Below are 25,233 nucleotides of genomic sequence, written 5' to 3' on the forward strand. Positions count from 1 at the left end.
CACATTGGAAAGTGATAATCTCGTACAAAAGAATCGCCGTAATGTTAGATCAATTAAAATAATCAGGTCATCATTGGTATTTAAATGCAGCAGTCATTGAATGAATTTATGAACAATTCTTTTTTTCTACGATTTCATTTTATTATTTTTTATCTTTATATTATTTTATTGAAAAAAAAAGTGTCTAATCTCTGTGCAATGATGAAAAAATAACGTTCCTAGAACAGTTTGAAGAAAAAAAACCGCACTTAGAAAGAAATAAAACCGAATTTTTTAAGATCAATGTTTGTGCATTGAAACATTAAAGGAATATACTCTGCATGTGAAGGAGACAAAAAAATTATGTTTCATACTCGTATATTTTATCATGTCACACGCACGTTTGCATTCTCCATGAATCTCTGCGTTTATGCGAGCGAGAGAGCACATTTATCTCTTATTCTCTCGCTCAAACAGATATAGTACAGTATGTGGCAGAAAGTAATGTACATCGGCCTTTAGAATGACATTTCGGCTTTGTAGAGCGTTGTCTCTGTCACTCATACCTATGTGAGGTTTTGTCGGTCTCAATGACAGCGACAACGCTCTACAAATCTGCTATCTGATATCTCCTTTTAAATGTCGATGTACATTACTTTCTACCGCGTACTGTACGCGTCAGGTTGAGATGGCAATCGGGGTATGAGGCGGTACACCCGCACACCCGCACTTCACTCGCGCTCACCTGCACCGGGTTAACGCGGGGGCTGTGCGGGGCGTTCCCTCCTCGATTGCCATCGCGACCTGTCGCTGACTATAGGTTTCACAACTTTGCTTGTAAGCGTGCAACAGAGATCAATAACAGTATGAGTGAGCAAAGTCTTAGCAACATATTCCGCTTGCATGCTTAAGCACATTTTCCACAGCTTTTTTTCAATCAAATATGGTCCGTTGAGTCCGTATCGTAAATAATATGACAAACAATGCATGTCGAATTCTATCTAGCAAAGTATTAACAACTTCTAGTACGTATTGGATAGGGACGATCTTTTAATTATGTATGGAAAAATTGTTCGAGCATACTACAAGCGTAGAATGCCACACGGTTTGCGTTAACTCTTTTGTTGGGGTATCGATTTGTGTATAAATTATTTTTCCATAGCTTACGAATTGCGATTTTTTTTAAGAAACACGTAAGCGACGTTTTATGCCTGGCGGATAAAGATGTTTTAAATTTTTAACTAGTAATGCGGTATCTATTGTTAGCTTGCGGTAAGGTCTTTAAACGCCATGCACAGCACGACGCGTACGCTTTTCTGCAAGAAGCTATTGTTAAGTAAGCTAAGGAACAATAGAGTATGCATTTTCCTTCTATTCTCTCCGCTAAAACATTTTACGTACCTGAATGTCAATATAAGTAGACACAATGTCCATAAGAGTAGGAGTCGAGATGTGTCGAATCGAGGGACTTGTTATGCAAAACTTATGCTAGGAACTATTTCGGGACTGTGTTATTAGACAAGTAATTGTTTATAGTAGACTATTTGTTAGGTGTATTCGCCCTCTTTTCCCTTTTCAACAAGTTGTGATGGGTTTATTGTAAGCTAAATTTACGGCCGTAAGCGTAACTGACATTTCGTGGTTATTTAACGTTAAGAGAAATTAAGGATGAAAAATTACGACATACGCTGGCTGACTCAAATTGATAATCAACCTGTCTGTAATCTGTCTAGAAGTTACTTTAGCCACATTAATTTTTTTTTAAAGATCATACAGTTTTTGGCAAATAACGTTGCCAGGGACAGTTACCGTTGGTAAATTTTTAACGTTAAAACTACAGAAATATTTCGTTAGATAGTGATAGGTGTATAATTAGTACTGTTAAAAGTATCTATTATATTGTTACCCTTATCGATATTAATGGTATCTATATAACGTTAGTGGATGTATGGGTATAGTTAATTTTAACGTTAACATAACGGTACCTTCTTCGGCAACGCTACGAAAAAAATATCGATAATTCGGTCCCTGAACGTTGCTTCGGCTTCGAACTTATCGACAGATTTCAGATAAAATTGATTATTAATCATTTCGGCCGTACGTGTCTTTTATCATAAGCCCGTACAAGGTATTTATAGAAAACGCGCCGTATGGCTAGAGCTCTAGAAAAACATCGCCATCTTGTTTTAACAGACAATGTTTTAGGGTTTTAGTGATCTCCTCCGAGAATTTACAGTAGCGGACGCTATGTAACGGCACCGTTAGGAAACCAAAACTTAGCCAAAAAATGCCATAATTATCACAGTTTGGAAAGTCTTGCCACCGCCGCGCCGCAACGTTTTATTGAACAACGGTTGAAAAGCGAACAGGGTATGTCGACATTAAGTTTTACCTTAGGCGAATGTAAATATTTTAAGAACCTACGTATAATATAGATTATTTTTGTTCAAATAATAAATCTCACTATGTGATGATAGACTTGTTTTATTACAAAGTTTTTTATTTGCTATGCAAATCTCAAAACTAAAATTGATCTACAAGTAGTAGCTATCCTTTACCGCGCAGAACAGTGTAAAAAGTGCCCTACTTTTTAACAGACTTCAAAAAAGGAGGAGGTTCTCGACTGTTTTTTTTGCATGTTTGCTACGCGCGCGGTTTCTCTGCCAAATATGAACCGATTTTCATGATTCTTTTTTGGTTGGAAGGTACTTACATACTTCAGAGGTGGTCCCATTTTAGTTTGGTGAAGATCTGATGAATATCTTCGGAGATGGAGAACAGGATTTCCTAAATGGATATTGAGTAAATTGCTCGCGATCAGTGTAATAGTTTAGTAAACAGTAGGTCTTTAACCAAGCATAGCGTATTTTAATACAATGGGGCCACTAAAAATTTAAAAACTGGCCGACACTTACGCAACTTTTGTGCCCGACACTGGAGGGGTTCTTCTTCTTCTTCTTTCTATTTCTTGGATAAGTATGTACATAATATTCGTTATAAATTACTTTTTACTGGATGTGGTTATTGAAGTCTGTATCTTTTCTGTCAATTTAATTACGAAATTATGTACAACCAACTTTGGCACCAGTGTATTTATCATCGTCTTTGTACTTAGTCTTGAAATATGCTGTTTGTGCTGCGCCTTAATTGAAATATAGGGAAGGAATTATACAGGTGTAACCACAACGCTAGCAAAAACGAAGTCAGGTGATAGTACTGATGATTACTGATGACATAAGAAAAACGGGAAAAAAATATCCTATATTTTGTAAAAGTTCACGATATATTGCAAATAAAATATCTGACTGCCGTTAGAGGTCAACGTACGTTGCGTAACTAGGCCACTCGGAGTCAATGCCGCGTCGTAGGTGGGGCATTGGCCCCAGTTTGCACGCTATACATTGAGGGTTTGAAAAATAATAAATCGTATTGGATTGTGTTGTGTATAGATAATATAACATTAACGCAAAATTTTTGCTAGCGTTCTGGTTACACCCTGTATTTTAGCATTTAATAAAAACTTATATTAAATGTTATTTTTTTATTATAAATAAGTTGACGTATTATACACATTAATAATATTTATTAATTAACATTCAGAATACTTAAGGCACTTAATATTATGGTCCCACCAAAATAAAAACTACTTAAAAATAAATGACACGAACAAAACTTATACAAATACGTTAAATATAAACTTTTACCGATGCTGAAAATAAATTAAGAAAATAGAAAAAAGAAGCCTTTGGCTATATTTTATTTTGAAAATCATGTTCTTTAATCTAAACATAAAACGAAAAGCTGACCGACTGACTGATCTATCAACGCACAGCTCAAACTACTGGACGGATGGGGTGAAATTTGGTATGTAGATAGCTATTATGACGTAGACGTCCGCTAAGAAAGGATTTTTGAAAATTCACCTCCTATAAGGGTAAAAAAGGGGGTTAAAAATTGGTTGGTTACTAAACGTTAAAAATTGTGCACTCCACGCGGACGAGGTTGCAGAGATAAGCTAGTTCCAAATAAAACATTTCATTACTTACATAAAAAACAGTTTGTAATCAGTCATGCAAAATATAAATAAATTGGTTTGGACACATTATTAGTATATTATGCTTTTTAGTTTTACTCCAATCCTCAAAAATACACTTTTCTCTTCAAAATTTCTCAGCTATAATATCATACTTTCGTCGATTGGATTGGGCTTAGCTGCCTATTTAATCATATTACATAATGCCAAATCTTTCGAATGAAATTAAATTCAACAAATGGCAAAAATTAATAACTTAAAAAAAATCTGCATCGTCAGATTATAGATACATGTATTGTAAAGTATATAATATTGATTCTAAAAAGGAGAATAATTCAGATTCAACTTGATGAAAATCACGATTTTTAGGCGATGCATGTACCTGATATATGAACCAAGAAAACTAAAGCATATAATTTAAAATATTTTAGATATCTTTAAACAAAAATAAAAAAGTATATTCAGATCCTTCGAGCATCACACCACCGTAACTAAAAATAATATCATAAGGCATATTAGCAACTACATTATAGTGTGATACATCAAACAAGCACTATATTATTTACAATAAGTCAATTACATACAATTGTTAAATTTTATAACAGTATCGCTTGTTGCTGTTCGGTCATTAAGGTCAATAAAGCTATTTTACGAGACTTACAGTTACTATGGCAAAAAATGTTAAATCTGTAAATTAATTAAGGTCTCCGCTCACTGTCACGATATTATTACGGCTAAATTCCGAAGTGCGACCAGGGAACGAATTACCGGTATTTTTCGTAGCAATACATAAGTACTGTTATGTTAACGATAATAAAAAGTAATAATACCCATACATCCATTAACGATATCTACGCGACAGGTTGAAATAGCAATCGGGGAGGGAACGCCCCGCACAGCCCCCGCGATAACCCGGTGCGGGCGAGCGCGGGTGACGTGTAGGTGTGCGGGACGTGTAAGTAAATCATTTAGGCATACAGCTATTATTAACGTTACCTTTTTAACGTAGTGAAATGTTTTGGTACCAGTTTTAACGTTAATTTAGTAATCAACCATCCCTGGGTCGCACCCAGCTGCTCGCTGGACCTATGGGTTACCTAATTTCGCTCTTGTTATCTTGTCTTGTTATTCTTTACATCTATTAAAAAAGCTGGACAAGTTGACGGAGTACATTGTACACATTATTATAATGGTCCAAGATTATGTAGTTAATAGATTTTATACAACACTTATCATACACACAATATTGCACAAAAGTATTTCAGCTAGCATTTTACAAAAAAGAACTTTATCGCAATCACCAAAAGTTCATATTCGGACGACAGAGGAAGCTAACATAAAAATATGACAACACATATAAAAGTTGATGTTAGAAAAGTACAAAATACCAAAAGCATCAGTCTTCGTGCTATTCCCACAACATATCACATGTTACAGTTACAATTGGTTAATTCAAAGGACGATTTTTTCATATTTTAATATGGAGTGGCTCCATCGACGAACCATCGGCAAATCTTCGGCAAACATTCGTCGGTGGGGCCGGCGTCAATCGTAAACTTTGACATTCGCCAAACTTTCGTGTTGAGGCGGCAATTTGGCCCGCATCAAAGGTAATAGGCGGCCAATTCACCCGCATCAAAGGAAATTCGTTGTATTGTAGGCAAATTCGCGAAACATTCGCCGAATCCCGAGTATGGTGGCTCTATTGACAACTGGCTAGAAGACTTGCCGTTTGGCGAACTTTCGCCTAAACTCGAATTATTCGCGCAGTGGGCCACTCCGTTACTAAACTACCTACCTACTTGATAATAATAATGATTTGAAATGACATAGTGAATTTTGTTAATCGACAAATGTCATAATAATAATTGAACTATTACCAATTCCATTAAATATATGAAAGCACGTACTACATATACAGTTTACCGAAACCTATTTCGAGAGTTATTCCTATATTTCGTATGTTTTGGCCGGCACAAACAATTGCAGTTTTTAATGAATCGGAGGCAGTCAGGGCAGGTAAATAGTGACAAACTGGATTTGACCAAACATTTGCATATCAAATATGGTCAATCTACATTTTGTCAAATGGGCCGTTAGGGGACTATCAATACCTCATCGCGATTCTGGTATCGCAGAATTTCAAGAACACCCGGATACATTGCGATACTGTCAATACTATCAATATTGACCTCGATACAGGATAATAATATTGATAGTGTAATAGGCGCCTTCGATTCGTGAGCTGCCAGCAGATCATTTTTTCTCATATTAACAAAAGGCAGGGCCGAAATGACAGCTTTGATGAGATTCCCTCCATTTAAAAACACGCATTTACTCACCATGTTGCCTGGTTTCGTAGAATATATTATTATCCTGTCCAATCTATCAGCCTTTACGCGTCCACAGTTGGACATTATACTGGACATTCTTTTCAAGGTCACGCCAACAGACATGGTTCTTCTCCTTTCTCATCAACCCCCATCCCGCCATCTTGACTTCTCAAGAAGCGGGATATTATATTCTACGAAAGTTGGTACTTACTATACTCTATTCACGGAAAGAAGTTAGTATAGGGCTCTCTCTGTTACGCAATCCCATACAAATGATAGAGACAAAAACTCAGTGGGCGTTAACCATTTTGAGTCACAAACGAAACTGTGCGAATTGAATTTTGAATGTTTTTGAAAACGTTTTCGACTGGAATTTCAAATGTTTTTGAAAACATGTTTGTGATTGGTTGGTGTATCAAAATGGTTAACGCTCACTGAGATTTTTGTCTCTGTCACTTGTATGAGATTACGTAACAGAGAGAGCCCTATATTAACTTCTTTCCGTGGGTAGAGGTATATACATACAGTATAGTATATAGTATATACCGTCGGCAGAGAGACAATTCGCGCACTTTTCATGACGCGTGCTGTACTGGTACCACATCTGGCACCGTTCAACAGCAAATTTCTGCTAAATTATTATACTAATAAACCCTAAAGACTAACTCATCTGGACATAATTGACTGGGAACTGCCCTTTCGAGCCATTGCATTCACCGAAGTACCATTCTTGATTGATTTTCGACAGCACAGTGATCTTGTCGCCTAAACTAAACCGTAGATCGCCTGGTTGGACCGGCTCGAAGTCGTACAAAGCTATCGCGTGGCCAATGTGCGCGGGTCCCTCGTTGGGAAGCGGTACCTTGACCTCGACGAAGTTGGACGGGAAAAGGCCTTCTTCCTGTTGGAGACCTCTACGCAGTCTTCCGTACATCCATTCGTCGTTTTCTCGCCTCAGCAGGTAAATCTTAGAATTCGCCTGTAATCAGAAATAATACTTAGATTAATAAGAGGGGACGTGTGGCCTAGTTGTGACAACGTATAATCATAAATCGATTGTGATTGTTAAGCAACGTTGACCCAAGTCGGTAACTGGATGCGGCACCGATTTTGGCCTTTTCGTTTTCTCCTTACCTCAGAGAGCACGTTAAACTGTCGATCCTGGTTATTATCACAAATTATTATAATCAAGCTATTGAATACTTCAGCTGGGAGTCCTTAGTATGATATTTAACATCACATCTCATGGGTCCCAGAACGGTTAGGTAATTGGTTGTGTGTATATACTGGCTGTGCCTTAGGCCTTCAACTCGGACGAAAATGTAATTTCTAACAAAGAAGATAACATAATCTATGCGTGATTAAACGTAGGTCAAGCAAAACACTCGTCATCTTAAAATCAACAAATTGCGCCCATATCAAATATCAATAAAAATAGCTAAACTCTAATCACTACCCATATTATAAGCGAAAGTCGGGTATGTCATTTTGTTGGTTTGTCCTTCAATCGCGCCGCAACGGAGCAACAGATTGACCTGATTTTTATATATAGTTGAGTACCTGAAGTGTGACATAAGATTACTTTTTATCCCGAAAAATCAAAGAGTTCCCACGGGATTTTTGAAAATCTAAATCCACGCGGACGGAGTATTATAGTAAAAATAAATGCGCAAAAGAAAAATAAGATAACGAGAGCTCATTGAACTGGATCTAGGTTAGTCTGTTGTTCAGGTTGTTGCAAAATATAATATGTAGACAATACCACTTCGATTCAGCAATTTATCATGAAATACCTATGTAGGTGTTCAGTTTCAGTTCACAGCTTTGAATTTTAATTTCTTCAATAACAAAATTCGGGTCAAACCTAAACTAGCATAATATATCTTTCGTTTCTATTAAAAAATTTACATCATTGATTTTAATAGCCATAAGACCCTGTAAAACTACACTATATCTTACAAATCCAACATCTGACTATCAAAAAGAGTAATTTATTACCTATTTTGAATAAATCATTTGACTTTGACTTTGACTTTGAAAATGAAAAGCTCTAAGAAATAGTATTTGCCAGAATGTGGTCCAAATATTTATCCGAACTCCCGACATATTCAACTAATAAAATACTGTGCAAAATTAAGAGTTCATTACAATATAATTAATCAAGATAAATCACATTAAATAATTGTAATAAACTAAACTGAGACCTGTTACTATTAGGCCAGTCATTAAAGCCTAAACCCGAAAGTAATTAGTAACTTGATGAAATTGTAGGGGGTTTTTAAAGAAGGTGAAATAACTTACCGTGTGATTTTGCAGCGTTCTGGGGTGTACGGAAAGGGTTGAAAAGGGGTGAAACGGGTTTTTTGTTAATAACTTTGCCAAAAAAATTAGTAACACGCTGCAAATTTATAATAAGGTTGTTCTTACCGTTTTGTAACGTTTATTAAATTTGCAGCGTTTTGCAACATACGGAACATTGTTTATTATTAAAAAACAATGAAATTTGTTATTAACAAGGATAAAACAAATAGTAACACGCTGCAAATTTGGAATTAGGTTGTTCTTACCGTTTTGTAACGTGTATTAAATTTGCAGCGTTTTGCAACATACGGAACATTGTTTATTATTAAAAACAATGAAATTTGTTAATAACAGAGGTAAAAAAAATTAGTAACTCTGTGTAAATTTATAATGACGTTGTTCTTACCGTTTTCAAACGTTTATTAAATTTGCAGCGTTTTGCAACATACAGAACATTGTTAATTACTATATAAACAAATATTTCATTTAGTATCAATGGTAAAAAGTTAGTGAAAAGTTGCAATCTAAAGAAAATGTTGTCAGCACCAATTTGAAACATTTTTCAACTTTGCATAATTAATATCTTACAGTAACAATACTATGGAACAATAAATAAAATATGTTAATATCTTCTAAAAAAGTTTTAACAACATGTTGTCTAGATTGCCACTCTTCACTAACTTTTTTTTCACTATCTGAAATTTTTGTTGATATAGTAATCAACAATGTTCCGTTTGTTGCAAAACGCTGCAAAATTAATACACGTTACAAAACGGTAAGAACAACTTAATTATAAATTTGCAGCGCGTTACTACTTTTTTTTACCCTTGTTATTAACAAATTTCATTGTTTTTTTTATAATGAAAAATGTTCAATTTGTTGCAAAACGCTGCAAATTTAATATATGTTATAAAACGGTAAAAACAACTTAATTATAAATTTGCAGCGTGTTACTACTTTTTTTACCCCTGTTATTAACAAATTTAATTGTTTTTTTAATAATAAACAATGTTCCGTATGTTGCAAAACGCTGCAAATTTAATACACGTTACAAAACGGTAAGAACAACCTAATTCCAAATTTGCAGCGTGTTACTATTTTTTTTACCCTTGTTAATAACAAATTTCATTGTTTTTTAATAATAAACAATGTTCCGTATGTTGCAAAACGCTGCAAATTTAATAAACTTTACAAAACGGTAAGAACAACCTTATTATAAATTTACAGCGTGTTACTAATTTTTTTGGCAATGTTATTAACAAAAAACCCGTTTAACCCCTTTTCAACCCTTTCCGTACACCCCAGAATGCTGCAAAATCACACGGTAAGTTATTTCACCTTCTTTAAAAACCCCCTACAATTTCATCAAGTTACTACGTACTTTCGGGTTTTAGCTTTAATGACTGGCCTATATGCTAAGTTTCTCTACAGTCTACATGATCAAATCAGAAATGAGATTCGAAGGAGAATCAGATTAACCCACATAACTCAGCGGGTTGCGAAGTTAAAGTGACAATAGGCAGGGCCCTGGGCACATAACACCGATAGACGTTGGAAGGCGCTGGAACGACAACCTCACAACGGTAAGTACAGCGTTGAAAGACTAGGTGTTCAGACGACATCAGACGAGTCGCAGGGAGCCGCTGGATTTAGGCGAGGCGGCGCAAGACCGTGGCGTGTGGATTGTGGAAGTCCCCATGAAGAAGAAGCAAATCATATTAATTTCAAAGCTACTTTACACGTGAAATATTAAACTGACACAACAAACATTTTTTATAAGCATGCTCGGCCAAGTTATCAGTGTCATTACAACTAACCTCAATTTGATAAGTTATCATTATCAATAACACCCTACGCAAAAGTCTAACGTAATATCAGGAGTCAGGAATACTTTAGCTTAGCACTACAACTTATCTATATATATATACTAGTATTTTGCTCGCTGCTCGAGCTGCTAAAGCAGCTCTCGAGGTCTATAATCGCAATTTTGAATAATAAAAAAATTTGTATGAAAAAATAAATTCCGCCATTTTGAATTTTTTTTCAAGTCATCGAATAGACCTTCGGATCCTGATCATCTCTTGCCAAGAAACCACTCTTCCATCTTTCATACCCTCCGAGATGGACGCCGATGAAATTTGTATGGCGGCCATCTTTTTTTCGGAATTTTGAATTTTTTTTCAAATTTTTGGCAATTGGATGAGGTTTCGAATGACATTTGGTCGAGCACCTCCCACCTATCTTCAATACCTCGAGCGTGCCCTTCACCCGTCTCCGAAATCCTCAATCATCAGCTCTCTCCATATGTTGCCCAAAAGGAATCTTTGTCTTCTATATGAATCCATAAGTGAAAAAAAAAAGTTTCATACAAAATTTTACAGGAGAAATTTTTTTGAAAATCTCGGCCGCCATCTTGTTTTTCCAATTTTTTTCACTTTTTCTAAAAATCGTTTGCTAATATCTGCAAGAGCTGCAAGTTTAAACAAAATCGGTTGGAAAACAAAAAAGTTACAAAAGTCAGGTCGGCCGCCATCTTGTTTTTCTGAAATGTCATAATTTTTCCCTACTCGAATCCCACTCCTGAACATATCTCCCATACATTATTATATCATTTTCTGTCTCTTTCTAGGAGAACAATTATGTCAATGAGTGAGTCCGCGGAAAAAATAAATTCCGCCATTTTGAATTTTTTTTCAAGTCATCAAATAGACCTTCGGATCCTGATCATCTTTTGCCAAGAAACCACTCTTCCATCTTTCATGCCCTCCGAGCTGGACGCCGATGAAATTTGTATGGCGGCCATCTTTTTTCGGAATTTTAAAAAAAATTTCAAATTTTTGGCAATTGGACGAGGTTTCGAATGACATTTGGTCGAGCACCTCCCACCTATCTTCAATACCTCGAGCGTGCCCTTCACCCGTCTCCGAAATCCTCAATCATCAGCTACCTCCATCTGTTGCCCTAAAGGAATCTTTATCTTCTATATGAAACCATAAGTGAAAAAAATAAGTTTCATACAAAATTTTACAGGAGGAAATTTTTTGAAAATCTCGGCCGCCATCTTGTTTTTCCAATTTTTTTCACTTTTTCTAAAAATCGTTTACTAATATCTTCAATAGTTGCAAGTTGTAACAAAATCGGTTGGAAAACAAAAAAGTTACAAAAGTCAGGTCGGCCGCCATCTTGTTTTTCTGAAATGTCATAATTTTTCCCTAGTCGAATCCCACTCCTGAACATATCTCCCATACATAATTATATCATTTTCTGTCTCTTTCTAGGAGAACAATTATGTCAATGAGTCAGTCAGTGGTAATTGAGCTATATATAGTATAACTAGTATTTTGCTCGCTGCTCGAGCTGCTAAAGCAGCTCTCGAGGTCTATAATGGCCCTTTGAACAATTTTAAAAAAGTCATACATTTTCTATGAAAAAAAAAATTCCGCCATTTTGAATTTTTTTTCAAGTCATCGAATAGACCTTTGAATCCTGATCATCTTTTGCCAAGAAACCACTCTTCCATCTTTCGTACCCTCCGAGATGGACGCCGATGAAATTTGTATGGCGGCCATCTTTTTTTCGGAATTTTAAATTTTTTTTCAAATTTTTGGCAATTGGATGAGGTTTCGAATGACATTTGGTCGAGCACCTCCCACCTATCTTCAATACCTTGAGCGTGCCCTTCACCCGTCTCCGAAATCCTCAATCATCAGCTCCCTCCATATGTTGCCCTAAAGGAATCTTTGTCTTCTATATGAAACCGTGATTGAAAAAAAAAAGTTTCATACAAAATTTTACAGGAGGAAATTTTTTGAAAATCTCGGCCGCCATCTTGTTTTTCCAATTTTTTACACTTTTTCTAAAACATGTTTACTAATATCTTCAATAGTTGCAAGTTGTAACAAAATCGGTTGGAAAACAAAAAAGTTACAAAAGTCAGGTCGGCCGCCATCTTGTTTTTCTGAAATGTCATAATTTTTCCCTACTCGAATCCCACTTCTGAACATATCTCCCATACATTATTATATCATTTTCTATCTCTTTCTAGGAGAACAATTATGTCAATGAGTCAGTGAGTGAGTGAGTGAGTGGTAATTGAGCTATATATAGTATAACTAGTATTTTGCTCGCTGCTCGAGCTGCTAAAGCAGCTCTCGAGGTCTATAATGGCCATTTTGAATAATAAAATTTTTTGTATAAAAAATTAATTCCGCCATTTTGAATTTTTTTTCTATCCATCGAGTAGACCTTCGGACCCTGATCATCTCTTGCCAAGAAACCACTCTTCCATCTTTCATGCCCTCCGAGCTGGACGCGGATGAAATTTGTATGGCGGCCATCTTTTTTTCGGAATTTAAAAAAAAAATTCAAATTTTTGGCAATTGGATGAGGTTTCGAATGACATTTGGTCGAGCACCTCCCACCTATCTTCAATACCTTAAGCGTGCCCTTCACCCGTCTCCGAAATCCTCAATCATCAGCTCTCTCCATGTGTTGCCCTAAAGGAATCTTTGTCTTCTATACGAAAGTATTAGTGAAAAAAAAAAAGTTTCATACAAAATTTTACAGGAGGAAATTTTTTGAATATCTCGGCCGCCATCTTGTTTTTCCAATTTTTTTTACATTTCTTAAAAATCGTTTGCTAATATCTTCAATTGTTGCAAGTTGTAACAAAATCGGTTGGAAAACAAAAAAGTTACAAAAGTCAGGTCGGCCGCCATCTTGTTTTTCTGAAATGTCATAATTTTTCCCTAGTCGAATCCCACTTCTGAACATATCTCCCATACATTATTATATCATTTTCTATCTCTTTCTAGGAGAACAATTATGTCAATCAGTGAGTGAGTGGTAATTGAGCTATATATAGTATAACTAGTATTTTGCTCGCTGCTCGAGCTGCTAAAGCAGCTCTCGAGGTCTATAATGGCCATTTTGAACAATTTAAAAAAAGTCATACAAAAATAAATTCCGCCATTTTGAATTTTTTTTCCATCCATCGAGTAGACCTTCGGACCCTGATCATCTCTTGCTAAGAAACCACTCTTCCATCTTTCATACCCTCCGAGATGGACGCCGATGAAATTTGTATGGCGGCCATCTTTTTTTCACAATTTTGAATTTTTTTTAAAATTTTTGGCAATTGGATGAGGTTTCGAATGACATTTGGTCGAGCACCTCCCACCTATCTTCAATACCTCGAGCGTGCCCTTCACCCGTCTCCGAAATCCTCAATCATCAGCTCCCTCCATATGTTGCCCTAAAGGAATCTTTGTCTTCTATATGAAAGTATTAGTGAAAAAAAAAAGTTTCATACTAAATTTTACAGGAGAAAATTTTTTGAAAATCTCGGCCGCCATTTTGTTTTTCCAATTTTTTACACTTTTTCTAAAAATCGTTTGCTAACATCTAAAATAACTGCAAGTTTAAACAAAATCGGTTGGAAAACAAAAAAGTTACAAAAGTCAGGTCGGCCGCCATCTTGTTTTTCTGAAATGTCATAATTTTTCCCTACTCGAATCCCACTTCTGAACATATCTCCCATACATTATTATATCATTTTCTATCTCTTTCTAGGAGAACAATTATGTCAATCAGTGAGTGAGTCAGTGAGTGGTAATTGAGCTATATATAGTATAACTAGTATTTTGCTCGCTGCTCGAGCTGCTAAAGCAGCTCTCGAGGTCTATAATCGCCATTTTGAATAATAAAAAATTTTGTATGAAAAAATAAATTCCGCCATTTTGAATTTTTTTTCCAGCCATCGAGTAGACCTTCGGACCATGATCATCTCTTGCCAAGAAACCACTCTTCCATCTGTCATACCCTCCGAGATGGACGCCGATGAAATTTGTATGGCGGCCATCTTTTTTTCGGAATTTTAAAAAAAAATTCAAATTTTTGGCAATTGGATGAGGTTTCGAATGACATTTGGTCGAGCACCTCCCACCTATCTTCAATACCTCGAGCGTGCCCTTCACCCGTCTCCGAAATCCTCAATCATCAGCTCCCTCCATGTGTTGCCGCAAAGGAATCTTTGTCTTCTGTATGAAACCACAAGTGAAAAAAAAAAGTTTCATACAAAATTTTACAGGAGAAATTTTTTTGAAAATCTCGGCCGCCATCTTGTTTTTTCAATTTTTTACACTTTTTCTAAAAATCGTTTGCTAACATCTAAAATAACTGCAAGTTTAAACAAATTCGGTTGGAAAACAAAAAAGTTACAAAAGTCAGGTCGGCCGCCATCTTGTTTTTCTGAAATGTCATAATTTTTCCCTACTCGAATCCCACTTCTGAACATATCTCCCATACATTATTATATCATTTTCTATCTCTTTCTAGGAGAACAATTATGTCAATGAGTCAGTCAGTCAGTGGTAATTGAGCTATATATAGTATAATAACTAGTATTTTGCTCGCTGCTCGAGCTGCTAAAGCAGCTCTCGAGGTCTATAATGGCCATTTTGAACAATTTTAAAAAAGTCATACATTTTCTATGAAAAAATAAATTCCGCCATTTTGAATTTTTTTTCGAGTCATCGAATAGACCTTTGGATCTTGATCATCTTTTGCCAAGAAACCACTCTTCCATCTTTCGTACCCTCCGAGATGGACGCCGATGAAATTTGTATGGCGGCCATCTTTTTTTCACAATTTTAAATTTTTTTTCAAATTTTTGGCAATTGGATGAGGTTTCGAATGACATTTGGTCGAGCACCTCCCACCTATCTTCAATACCTTGAGCGTGCCCTTCACCCGTCTCCGAAATCCTCAATCATCAGCTCCCTCCATATGTTGCCCTAAAGGAATCTTTGTCTTCTATATGAAAGTATTATTGAAAAAAAAAAGTTTCATACAAAATTTTACAGGAGAAAATTTTTTTGAAAATCTCGGCGGCCATCTTGTTTTTTCAATTTTTTACACTTTTTCTAAAAATCGTTTGCTAATATCTTCAATAGTTGCAAGTTGTAACAAAATCGGTTGGAAAACAAAAAAGTTACAAAAGTCAGGTCGGCCGCCATCTTGTTTTTCTGAAATGTCATAATTTTTCCCTAGTCGAATCCCACTTCTGAACATATCTCCCATACATTATTATATCATTTTCTATCTCTTTCTAGGAGAACAATTATGTCAATCAGTGAGTGAGTGGTAATTGAGCTATATATAGTATAACTAGTATTTTGCTCGCTGCTCGAGCTGCTAAAGCAGCTCTCGAGGTCTATAATGGCCATTTTGAACAATTTAAAAAAAGTCATACATTTTTTATGAAAAAAAAAATTCCGCCATTTTGAATTTTTTTTCAAGTCATCAAATAGACCTTCGGATCCTGATCATCTCTTGCCAAGAAACCACTCTTCCATCTTTCGTACCCTCCGAGATGGACGCCGATGAAATTTGTATGGCGGCCATCTTTTTTTCACAATTTTGAATTTTTTTTCAAATTTTTGGCAATTGGATGAGGTTTCGAATGACATTTGGTCGAGCACCTCCCACCTATCTTCGATACCTCAAGCGTGCCCTTCACCCGTCTCCGAAATCCTCAATCATCAGCTCCCTCCATATGTTGCCCTAAAGGAATCTTTGTCTTCTATATGAAACCACAAGTGAAAAAAAAAAAGTTTCATACAAAATTTTACAGGAGGGAATTTTTTGAAAATCTCGGCCGCCATCTTGTTTTTCAAATTTTTTTCACTTTTTCTAAAAACCGTTTACTAATATCTTCAATTGTTGCAAGTTGTAACAAAATCGGTTGGAAAACAAAAAAGTTACAAAAGTCAGGTCGGCCGCCATCTTGTTTTTCTGAAATGTCATAATTTTTCCCTAGTCGAATCCCACTTCTGAACATATCTCCCATACATTATTATATCATTTTCTATCTCTTTCTAGGAGAACAATTATGTCAATCAGTGAGTGAGTGGTAATTGAGCTATATATAGTATAACTAGTATTTTGCTCGCTGCTCGAGCTGCTAAAGCAGCTCTCGAGGTCTATAATCGCCATTTTGAATAATAAAAAATTTTGTATGAAAAAAAAAATTCCGCCATTTTGAATTTTTTTTCCATCCATCGAGTAGACCTTTGGACCCTGATCATCTTTTGCCAAAAAACCACTCTTCCATCTTTCATACCCTCCGAGATGGACGCGGACGAAATTTGTATGGCGGCCATCTTTTTTTCGGAATTTTGAATTTTTTTTCAAATTTTTGGCAATTGGATGAGGTTTCGAATGACATTTGCTCGAGCACCTCCCACCTATCTTCAATACCTTGAGCGTGCCCTTCACCCGTCTCCGAAATCCTCAATCATCAGCTCCCTCCATATGTTGCCCTAAAGGAATCTTTGTCTTCTATATGAAAGTATTATTGAAAAAAAAAAGTTTCATACAAAATTTTACAGGAGAAAATTTTTTGAAAATCTCGGCGGCCATCTTGTTTTTTCAATTTTTTACACTTTTTCTAAAAATCGTTTGCTAATATCTTCAATAGTTGCAAGTTGTAACAAAATCGGTTGGAAAACAAAAAAGTTACAAAAGTCAGGTCGGCCGCCATCTTGTTTTTCTGAAATGTCATAATTTTTCCCTACTCGAATCCCACTTCTGAACATATCTCCCATACATTATTATATCATTTTCTGTCTCTTTCTAGGAGAACAATTATGTCAATCAGTGAGTGAGTGGTAATTGAGCTATATATAGTATAACTAGTATTTTGCTCGCTGCTCGAGCTGCTAAAGCAGCTCTCGAGGTCTATAATGGCCATTTTGAATAATAAAAATTTTTGTATGAAAAAAAAAATTCCGCCATTTTGAATTTTTTTTCCATCCATCGAGTAGACCTTTGGACCCTGATCATCTTTTGCCAAAAAACCACTCTTCCATCTTTCATACCCTCCGAGATGGACGCGGACGAAATTTGTATGGCGGCCATCTTTTTTTCGGAATTTTGAAATTTTTTTCAAATTTTTGGCAATTGGATGAGGTTTCGAATGACATTTGGTCGAGCACCTCCCACCTATCTTCAATACCTCGAGCGTGCCCTTCACCCGTCTCCGAAATCCTCAATCATCAGCTCCCTCCATATGTTGCCCTAAAGGAATCTTTGTCTTCTATACGAAAAAAATATTAGTGAAAAAAAAAGTTTCATACAAAATTTTACAGGAAGAAATTTTTTGAAAATCTCGGCCGCCATCTTGTTTTTCCAATTTTTTTTACATTTTCTAAAAATCGTTTACTAACATCTACAAGAGCTGCAAGTTTAAACAAAATCGGTTGGAAAACAAAAAAGTTACAAAAGTCAGGTCGGCCGCCATCTTGTTTTTCTGAAATGTCATAATTTTTCCCTACTCGAATCCCACTCCTGAACATATCTCCCATACATTATTATATCATTTTCTGTCTCTTTCTAGGAGAACAATTATGTCAATGAGTCAGTCAGTGAGTCAGTGAGTGGTAATTGAGCTATATATAGTATAATAAAAGGAAAAGGTGACTGACTGACTGACTGACTGATCTATCAACGCACAGCTCAAACTACTGGACGGATCACGCTGAAATTCGGCATGCAGATAGCTATTATAACGTAGGCGTCCGCTAAGAAGGGATTTTTCAAAATTCAACACCTAAAGGGGTAAAATAGGGGTTTGAAGTTTGTATGAAACACTGCCAGTTTTGAAGTTAGAAGCGCGAAATTTTGCAATTTTCACTAATCTATATTTATAAAAGGAAAAGGTGACTGACTGACTGACTGACTAATCTATCAACGCACAGCTCAAACTACTGGACGGATCACGCTGAAATTCGACATGCAGATAGCTATTATAACGTAGGCCTCCGCTAAGAAGGGATTTTTCAAAATTCAACCCCTAAAGGGGTAAAATAGGGTAGTCCACGCGGACGAAGTCGCGGGCATAAGCTAGTTACAAACTAATACATAAGTTTAAGAGCGATATCTATAGTTCGAAAAACCAGATACATTGACTTGGGTTCCCTAATTCCTAGATGCTAGAATGGCGACTTTTCACTAGAAAGCGCAGCGTTGGCGAACCGATTTTGGTTCGATGATCTCAGGGATGAACATAGGCTACTTTGTGTCCCGGAAAATAAAAATAAACATAAATTCACCTGCTGCTCGATTGCGGTAGAATGACAGCAACAATGTCACGATCGCAATCACCTCTGATTGGTTGACGCTCGCTCACTATTGGCATGTAGTCCCGTTGTCCCCGTTAGCCATATCCCCGTTAACGGGGACATCGGGATTTGAATAAAATTATTAAAAACTTATCCCGTTGTCCCCGTTGTCTATTCCGTTTAGCGGGGACATCGGGATTTGAATAAAATTATTAAAAACGTATCCCGTTGTCCCCGTTATCTATTCCCCTCCAACGGGGACTGCGGTAAATGAATAAAATTGTTAAAAATTCTTTCCGTTGTTTCCGTACTCTGCCCCCGTTGACAGTATCCGAGTGTCGACATTATTATTTAATTAAACTAAGTAGGTACCATATACACAGTTTTTTCACTGATTAATGAAATTGTTTAGTAAAAATCATAATCATGAAGGTGTTTAGCTTTACATTATCTTCTTCTTCTTCTTCTTCTTCTTCTTATATATATATAGAAATACCACTCACTCACTGACCAAACAGTAAACACGAAATCTAAGAAACTATAAAGCCTACAAACTTGGAATTTGGAAGGTAGGTTCCTTCTAGGACGTAAGTGTCAGCTAAGAAACGATTTTGAGAACACCACCCCCCCTCCTAAGAGGGTGAAATGAAGGGTGAAAGATTATATGAAAGTCCTATGTTTTTTAAGTTAGAGACGGGGAAATCGACATTTAGGTTATTAAGTTTAAATAATAAAAATCTGTATAATACCTAATTGCCAATTTTCATATCTCTAACTTCTACAACATAGGTTTTACGTGTAACCTTTCAACCCCCATTTCACCCAAGTACCAAGTTTGTCCAACTTGGTACTTTTTTTAAGGGAAAATATCAGAGTCAGCTAGCGTGATTATAGCGTGCTTTGTTTACGAATAGTATGACCATAATTTGCTTATTTTAGGGTAAAAAAATTATTTCAAAAAAGGTACAAATTATGAATGGAAATGGAACATTAACGATATAGAACCACCAAAAAAAATTTGTGCAAAACCAAAAAATCTTCCTGTATAAGAAGAAGAAGAAGATAATGTAAAGCTTAACACCTTCCTGATTATGATTTTTAGTTTTTAACCGACTTCAAAAAAAGGAGGAGGTTCTCAATTCGTCGGAATCTTTTTTTTTTTACTAAACAATTTCACTACAGTGTAAAAACTGTGTATATGGTACCTACTTAGTTTAATTAAATAATAATGTCGACTCTCGGATCGGATGTGAAATCAACGCACAGCCTAAACCGCTGGTCCTAAAGACATGAAATTTGGAGGGTCTATTCTTTGTAAAGAGTAGGTATCCACTAAAAAAGAATTTTTCGAAATTCCACCCCTAAGTGGGTTAAATGGGGGATGGAAGTTTGTATGAAAGTCCGTCATTTTTCAAGTTATTTGCACGAAAATTGGTATTTGGGTTTTCAGTCACAAATGAAGAAATACGTATTTCAGGATTTTTGGAAAATTTGCCCATAAGGGTGGTAAAATAGGGGATGAAAGTTTATATGGGACCGTTTAAATTGTTGATATTAATAACTTGAAATTTGGAAACTAGGTTTTTTCTTGAAGTTAGGTGTCAGCTAAGAAACGACTACGAGAAAATCCCGCCCTAAAGGGATGAAATGGGTGTTGGAACGTTTTTTTTTTTTTAAATAGATATAGCGAGCAAAACGAGCAGGCGGGTCACCTGATGTTAAGTGATTACCGCCGCCCATGAACATTTGCAGCACCAGAGGAGCCACCGATGCGTTGCCGGCCTTTTAGGAATTTGTTGGTCCGCCCCTTGAATAACCCCATGTTATAATCTAGTGGGAACACCGCCGATGGGAGTTGGTTCCACAGTTTGCACGTGCGTGGAAAGAAGGATCTGGCGCAATGGACGGTCGAAGTGCACCAGACACCCAGATGGTGAGGGTGAAATTCCTTACGGTGGCGCGCGGTGCGGTTGTAGAAAAAAGAGGGTGGAATGAGGTCAAAAAGCTCTTCAGAGCACTCCCCATTATACAGGCGATAGAACACGCATAGAGAGCTAACGTCTCTGCGGTGCTCCAGGCTTTCCAACGAGCCGGTTAGTGTTATTCGGTGCTGGTGCAGGGTGCGCGTCCTGATGTTATAATGTTTGTTTCTGAATAAAAAATACCATTTGTTTCCTGTAGGCCACGCGGGCGAAGCCGCGGGCAGAAGCTAGTAACATATACAATACTAGCTTATGCTCGCGACTTCATCCGCGTGGACTACTCAAATTTCAACCCTCTATTTCACCCCCTTAGTGGTTGAATTTTCAAAAATCCTTTCTTAGCGGATGCCTACGTCATAATAGCAATCTGCATGCCAAATTTCAGCCCGATCCGTCCAGTAGTTTGGGCTGTGCGTTGATAGATCAGTCAGTCAGTCAGTCACCTTTTCCTTTTATATATTTAGATTACAATATTACTCATTTTATTAATTTACCGCAGTCCCCGTTGAAGGGGAATAGATAACGGGGACAACGGGATAAGTTTTTAATAATTTTATTCAAATCCCGATGTCCCCGTTAAACGGAAACGACAACGGGGACAACGGGATAAGTTTTTAATAATTTTATTCAAATCCCGATGTCCCCGTTAACGGGGATATGGCTAACGGGGACAACAGGACTACACCACTATTGGCTACATTGCATTGTTGCAACAAGAATAGCATAAATTCAGCCAATCGCAACAATTGAGATTGTAATAGTGATTGATGCAAATCGACCTACTGGATAAAGTCGCGGGCATCATCTTTTTGGTAAAGAGTTAGCTTGTATCCCAGGCACGGGCATATGCAATTCCGGAAAAACAATGAGTACCCACGGGATTTTTCAAAAACCTAAATTCACGCGTTCGAAGTCGCGAGCATCATCTAGTACACAAAAAAGTTACCATTTAAAAAACAATAGCCGCTGGTGGACCGTGGACATCCGCGTCGCAAGTCGATATCGTTTTCCTGTCCGCTACATGTATGTAGTACTGGTAGGTACCTATCCATTGCGTATGGAAATCATATCATAAAGGAACAGACTTCTGCAAATCGCCTACGTCCCCGATAAAATTGGTACATGGAAAACAATAAAAGAATTGTGTAAACAGACACAAAACCGTGCAATAGTACGTCACGCAATCGCAAACGCCGTATTCAATTACCTGACGTCAGCAACTACGTTGAATCAAAAGCTGAAAACATATTATTTGCTAGTTGCTATCAATATGTGAAGTAGGTACAGTAAACCACCCACAAATTCATGTATTTGAAGCATAAAATTTTGCGTTGTATTGAACTACATTATTATTTTTCAACATAAACACGTGTGAACTAGTTACTTCGACACAATTATTTTCGCCTGATGCAAGCTATTCGTGTGGATGTGGCTTCTTTGGGCTTTATTAGAAATTGGATCTAATGTATTTTCGATAATAATAATTAATCTAGATTCGTCGTTGTCTTACGATTTTTAACTTCAACGCAAGTAAAGCGTAGTTTTTATGCAACGTCGTAATTATGAGTTTTAAAACAAAATACCAGGCATTAATATGCGCTTGTGACTTCATTAGCATAAGAAAATTATAAATAAAATACATCAGATGTTTGGCTGTAGAGAAATATTTCACACTTCAATCCACAATTCTTAGTTTGATTAACATTCCCGGTTATAATTATTATAAGCAACAGAACAGGTACATAGATCGGAGAACGATGGACAGTAACTTGCATGGTCTAGAGTTCTAAACTCAAGATAAGCTGGAATAGAAATGTGCTGCATGGATCGGAGAGATCAAGAATGACTTACCGAGGACCTAGTACAAGATTGTGAATAGTGAAAACCCGTACAACAGAAGAAAGTATAATATTATTGTGGAGACGATGAATCAACTGCCATACAATGAACCAAAAGCTTAATTTGCTGTAATCCGCTGAAACAGGTCGAATCTGCCTGCAGGTAACGCCTGCTTCTATACAACGAATCAACTGCCGTCCTTTAACCAAAAAGCCGTTAACTGCAAAAATATTTTTTGACTTATCGCCAAAAAACGTGGGAATTCAAAGACTAATTATGGTACCTAATGTTAGTAAATACAATGCTATGTAAGACTAAACAAAAAACTACTAAAAATATTGATCCTACATAACAATTATTTGTTTTAAACTTTAGTTGTTGAAAGTTCCCACGCTTTTTGGGGATAACTCAAAAAATATTTTTTGCAGTTAACGGCTTTTTAGTCATAGGACGATAAAAGTAGGTAATAATATAAAAAGTTCTTTTGACCACCTCTGATGGAGAGTTTGTTTAAGCCAAGACCCACCAGACTGAGGAAAGAGGATGTAGAGCTTAATGATGATGAAGATAAAAATTTAGCCGTAATCACCCCATCGGCAGCCCACTACTGAGCACGGGTCTCCTCTCAGAATGAGGAGGTTTTAGGTCATAGTCTGCCACGCTGGCCTAGCACGGATTGGCAGACTTCACACACCTTTTAGAACATTACAAAAAACTCTCAGTCGTGCCGGTTTCCTCGCGATGTTTTCCTTCACCGTTAAAGTAAATGATACTTAATTGCTTAAAACGTACACAACTGCGATAAGTTAGAGGTGCGTGCCTGGCCTGGGATCTAACCCCGGACCCACAACTAGGAGGTCAACATCTTAACCAGTATAGTCAACGCATTTTAAACTGAGTCGTCAAGTTATCTGTCTGTTTCGCTCGCACTTACCTACGACCAGTAAGTGCGAGCGAAACAGACAGATAACTCGACGACTCAGTTTAAAATGCGTCGAATATAGGGTATCATAGCCGTCAGTAAATACTAAATACCAATTCTTGGAAACAATGGAGTTCGTTAAGCACACATTACTCGCACGCCAGGAACAAATGATCCAATGAGTTGTCATAAATGCTATAAACGCTAACAGGTTTGTCCGTGAGCCTGGTCAAGGTAAATTTAGAATTACACTGGAAAGGTTTTAGCTCACTATAAGCGCCTACCTATAGCTGGTTACTTATTACACTAGCTATAGGCTATAGCTGGTTAGCAGACTAGTCAATATTCATTACTTGATCATACGTAATAGCTAAAGGTAATCGGCTTAAACAGCCCTCCTGAATTAGTCCAAATTCAATTAAGAAGACAGGGAATAAGCTTTGTATAAAAATAGTTTAAATTTGTTTGCTATTAACACCATTGAAATTGTATTTGAAGCAGCCTAAGTGGCCTAGAAGTCCGAGATTCGATCACTACGATCTATCACATCGAAGGAAAACTTCGTGAGGAAACCTGCATGCCTGTAAGTTCTCCATAACGTTCTCAAAAGTGTATCTGCCGCCAATCCGCACTTGATCAACGTGGTATGAGCAAACCCTTTTCATTCTGAGAGGAGACCCGTGCTCAGTAGTGAACCGGCGATAGGTTGACGATGATGATTTACACGTAATTTTGCTTGCGAAGATGTCTGAAAAGTTAACTTTGAACAAATAGATAAACACCGAATTTGGAAATAAGATACCGGGAAATTAAGCCTCTCCGCCCTCGTGTTGCCCGTCAATCAACTTCTCTAGGCTATAACTAGGCAATTTGGGCACATGATGTGCCCAAAATAAGTTGGTAACAAATGGAAATACTTAAGTCGAGTAGGGATCACGATATACCTACCATCAAACTAAGAATCAGCTTAGCTTATTATAATGTTCATTTGATAGTCGGTTTAAAAGTAGCCTGTGTAGTATTAAGCAAGGCGTAGGTACCTTGCTTAATCTTCTACTTGTCTGTGAAAATCAAAATAGGTTGAGCCGTTCCGAAGATTAGCCAGTTAAGACAGACAGACAAAAATTTTAAAAACGTTTTTTGTTCTGTGCGGCTTGGTATAGTAAGTACGGTATTCGTAACATTCGCTATTCATAGGACAAAAAAACATAGATGGAAAAGGAGGAATGGAAGTTGGTTGCTAAGAATTTAACGGAGATTAGACAGGGGGGAAGCTATATGATATCTATGTGTACGGCCAAGTATATTATGTACCATACCAACAGTTAATCTTTCAACGAAGATAAAAAGACAAGTGATGTTATATGATTTGTCCATGAACTTGTTCTTCGCTTAGTGAATAACATGGGATAAATAAACATTTAACGTGTGAATTCTAAAAATAAACAAGTATTTGGCATCAAGCCACGTACGCGAAAAACAAACAATACGAGCGCCCTATTCACTCTGTACTTGATACTGCAGATTTATCTCAACAATGTGATTTACATACCTACAATCTTGCTACAGTTAATATAATGCAGCTAGAGTAGCAAATTACCTAGTCTGCAATTTCAATAGATACTATTGAAATCAATCAGGTTTGAAAAAAAACTTCAATATAAGTACTAGGCCCAAAATGTTTGTCAAATTCATTAGGTATATGCAGTATTGGGCCGCGCCA

At 36.7% G+C, this 25,233-nt stretch overlaps 1 protein-coding gene across 2 annotated transcripts in view; it reads right to left on the reverse strand.

The window, feature by feature from the left end:
* Nucleotides 1–4,897: 4,897 nt before the first annotated feature.
* Nucleotides 4,898–25,233, reverse strand: part of l(3)05822 (lethal (3) 05822) — a 28,518-nt gene continuing 8,182 nt past the window's right edge. For both annotated transcript variants that reach the window (XM_034980152.2, XM_034980153.2), the window contains exon 4: nucleotides 4,898–7,324. In XM_034980152.2, coding sequence (XP_034836043.1) covers nucleotides 7,007–7,324 — 318 coding nt within the window. In that variant the 3' untranslated portion in view covers nucleotides 4,898–7,006. The remainder of the gene's footprint in view (nucleotides 7,325–25,233) is intronic.

Source organism: Maniola hyperantus, chromosome 21 (genome assembly GCF_902806685.2).
Source record: "Maniola hyperantus chromosome 21, iAphHyp1.2, whole genome shotgun sequence".
Classification (NCBI taxonomy): Eukaryota; Metazoa; Arthropoda; class Insecta; order Lepidoptera; family Nymphalidae; genus Maniola; species Maniola hyperantus.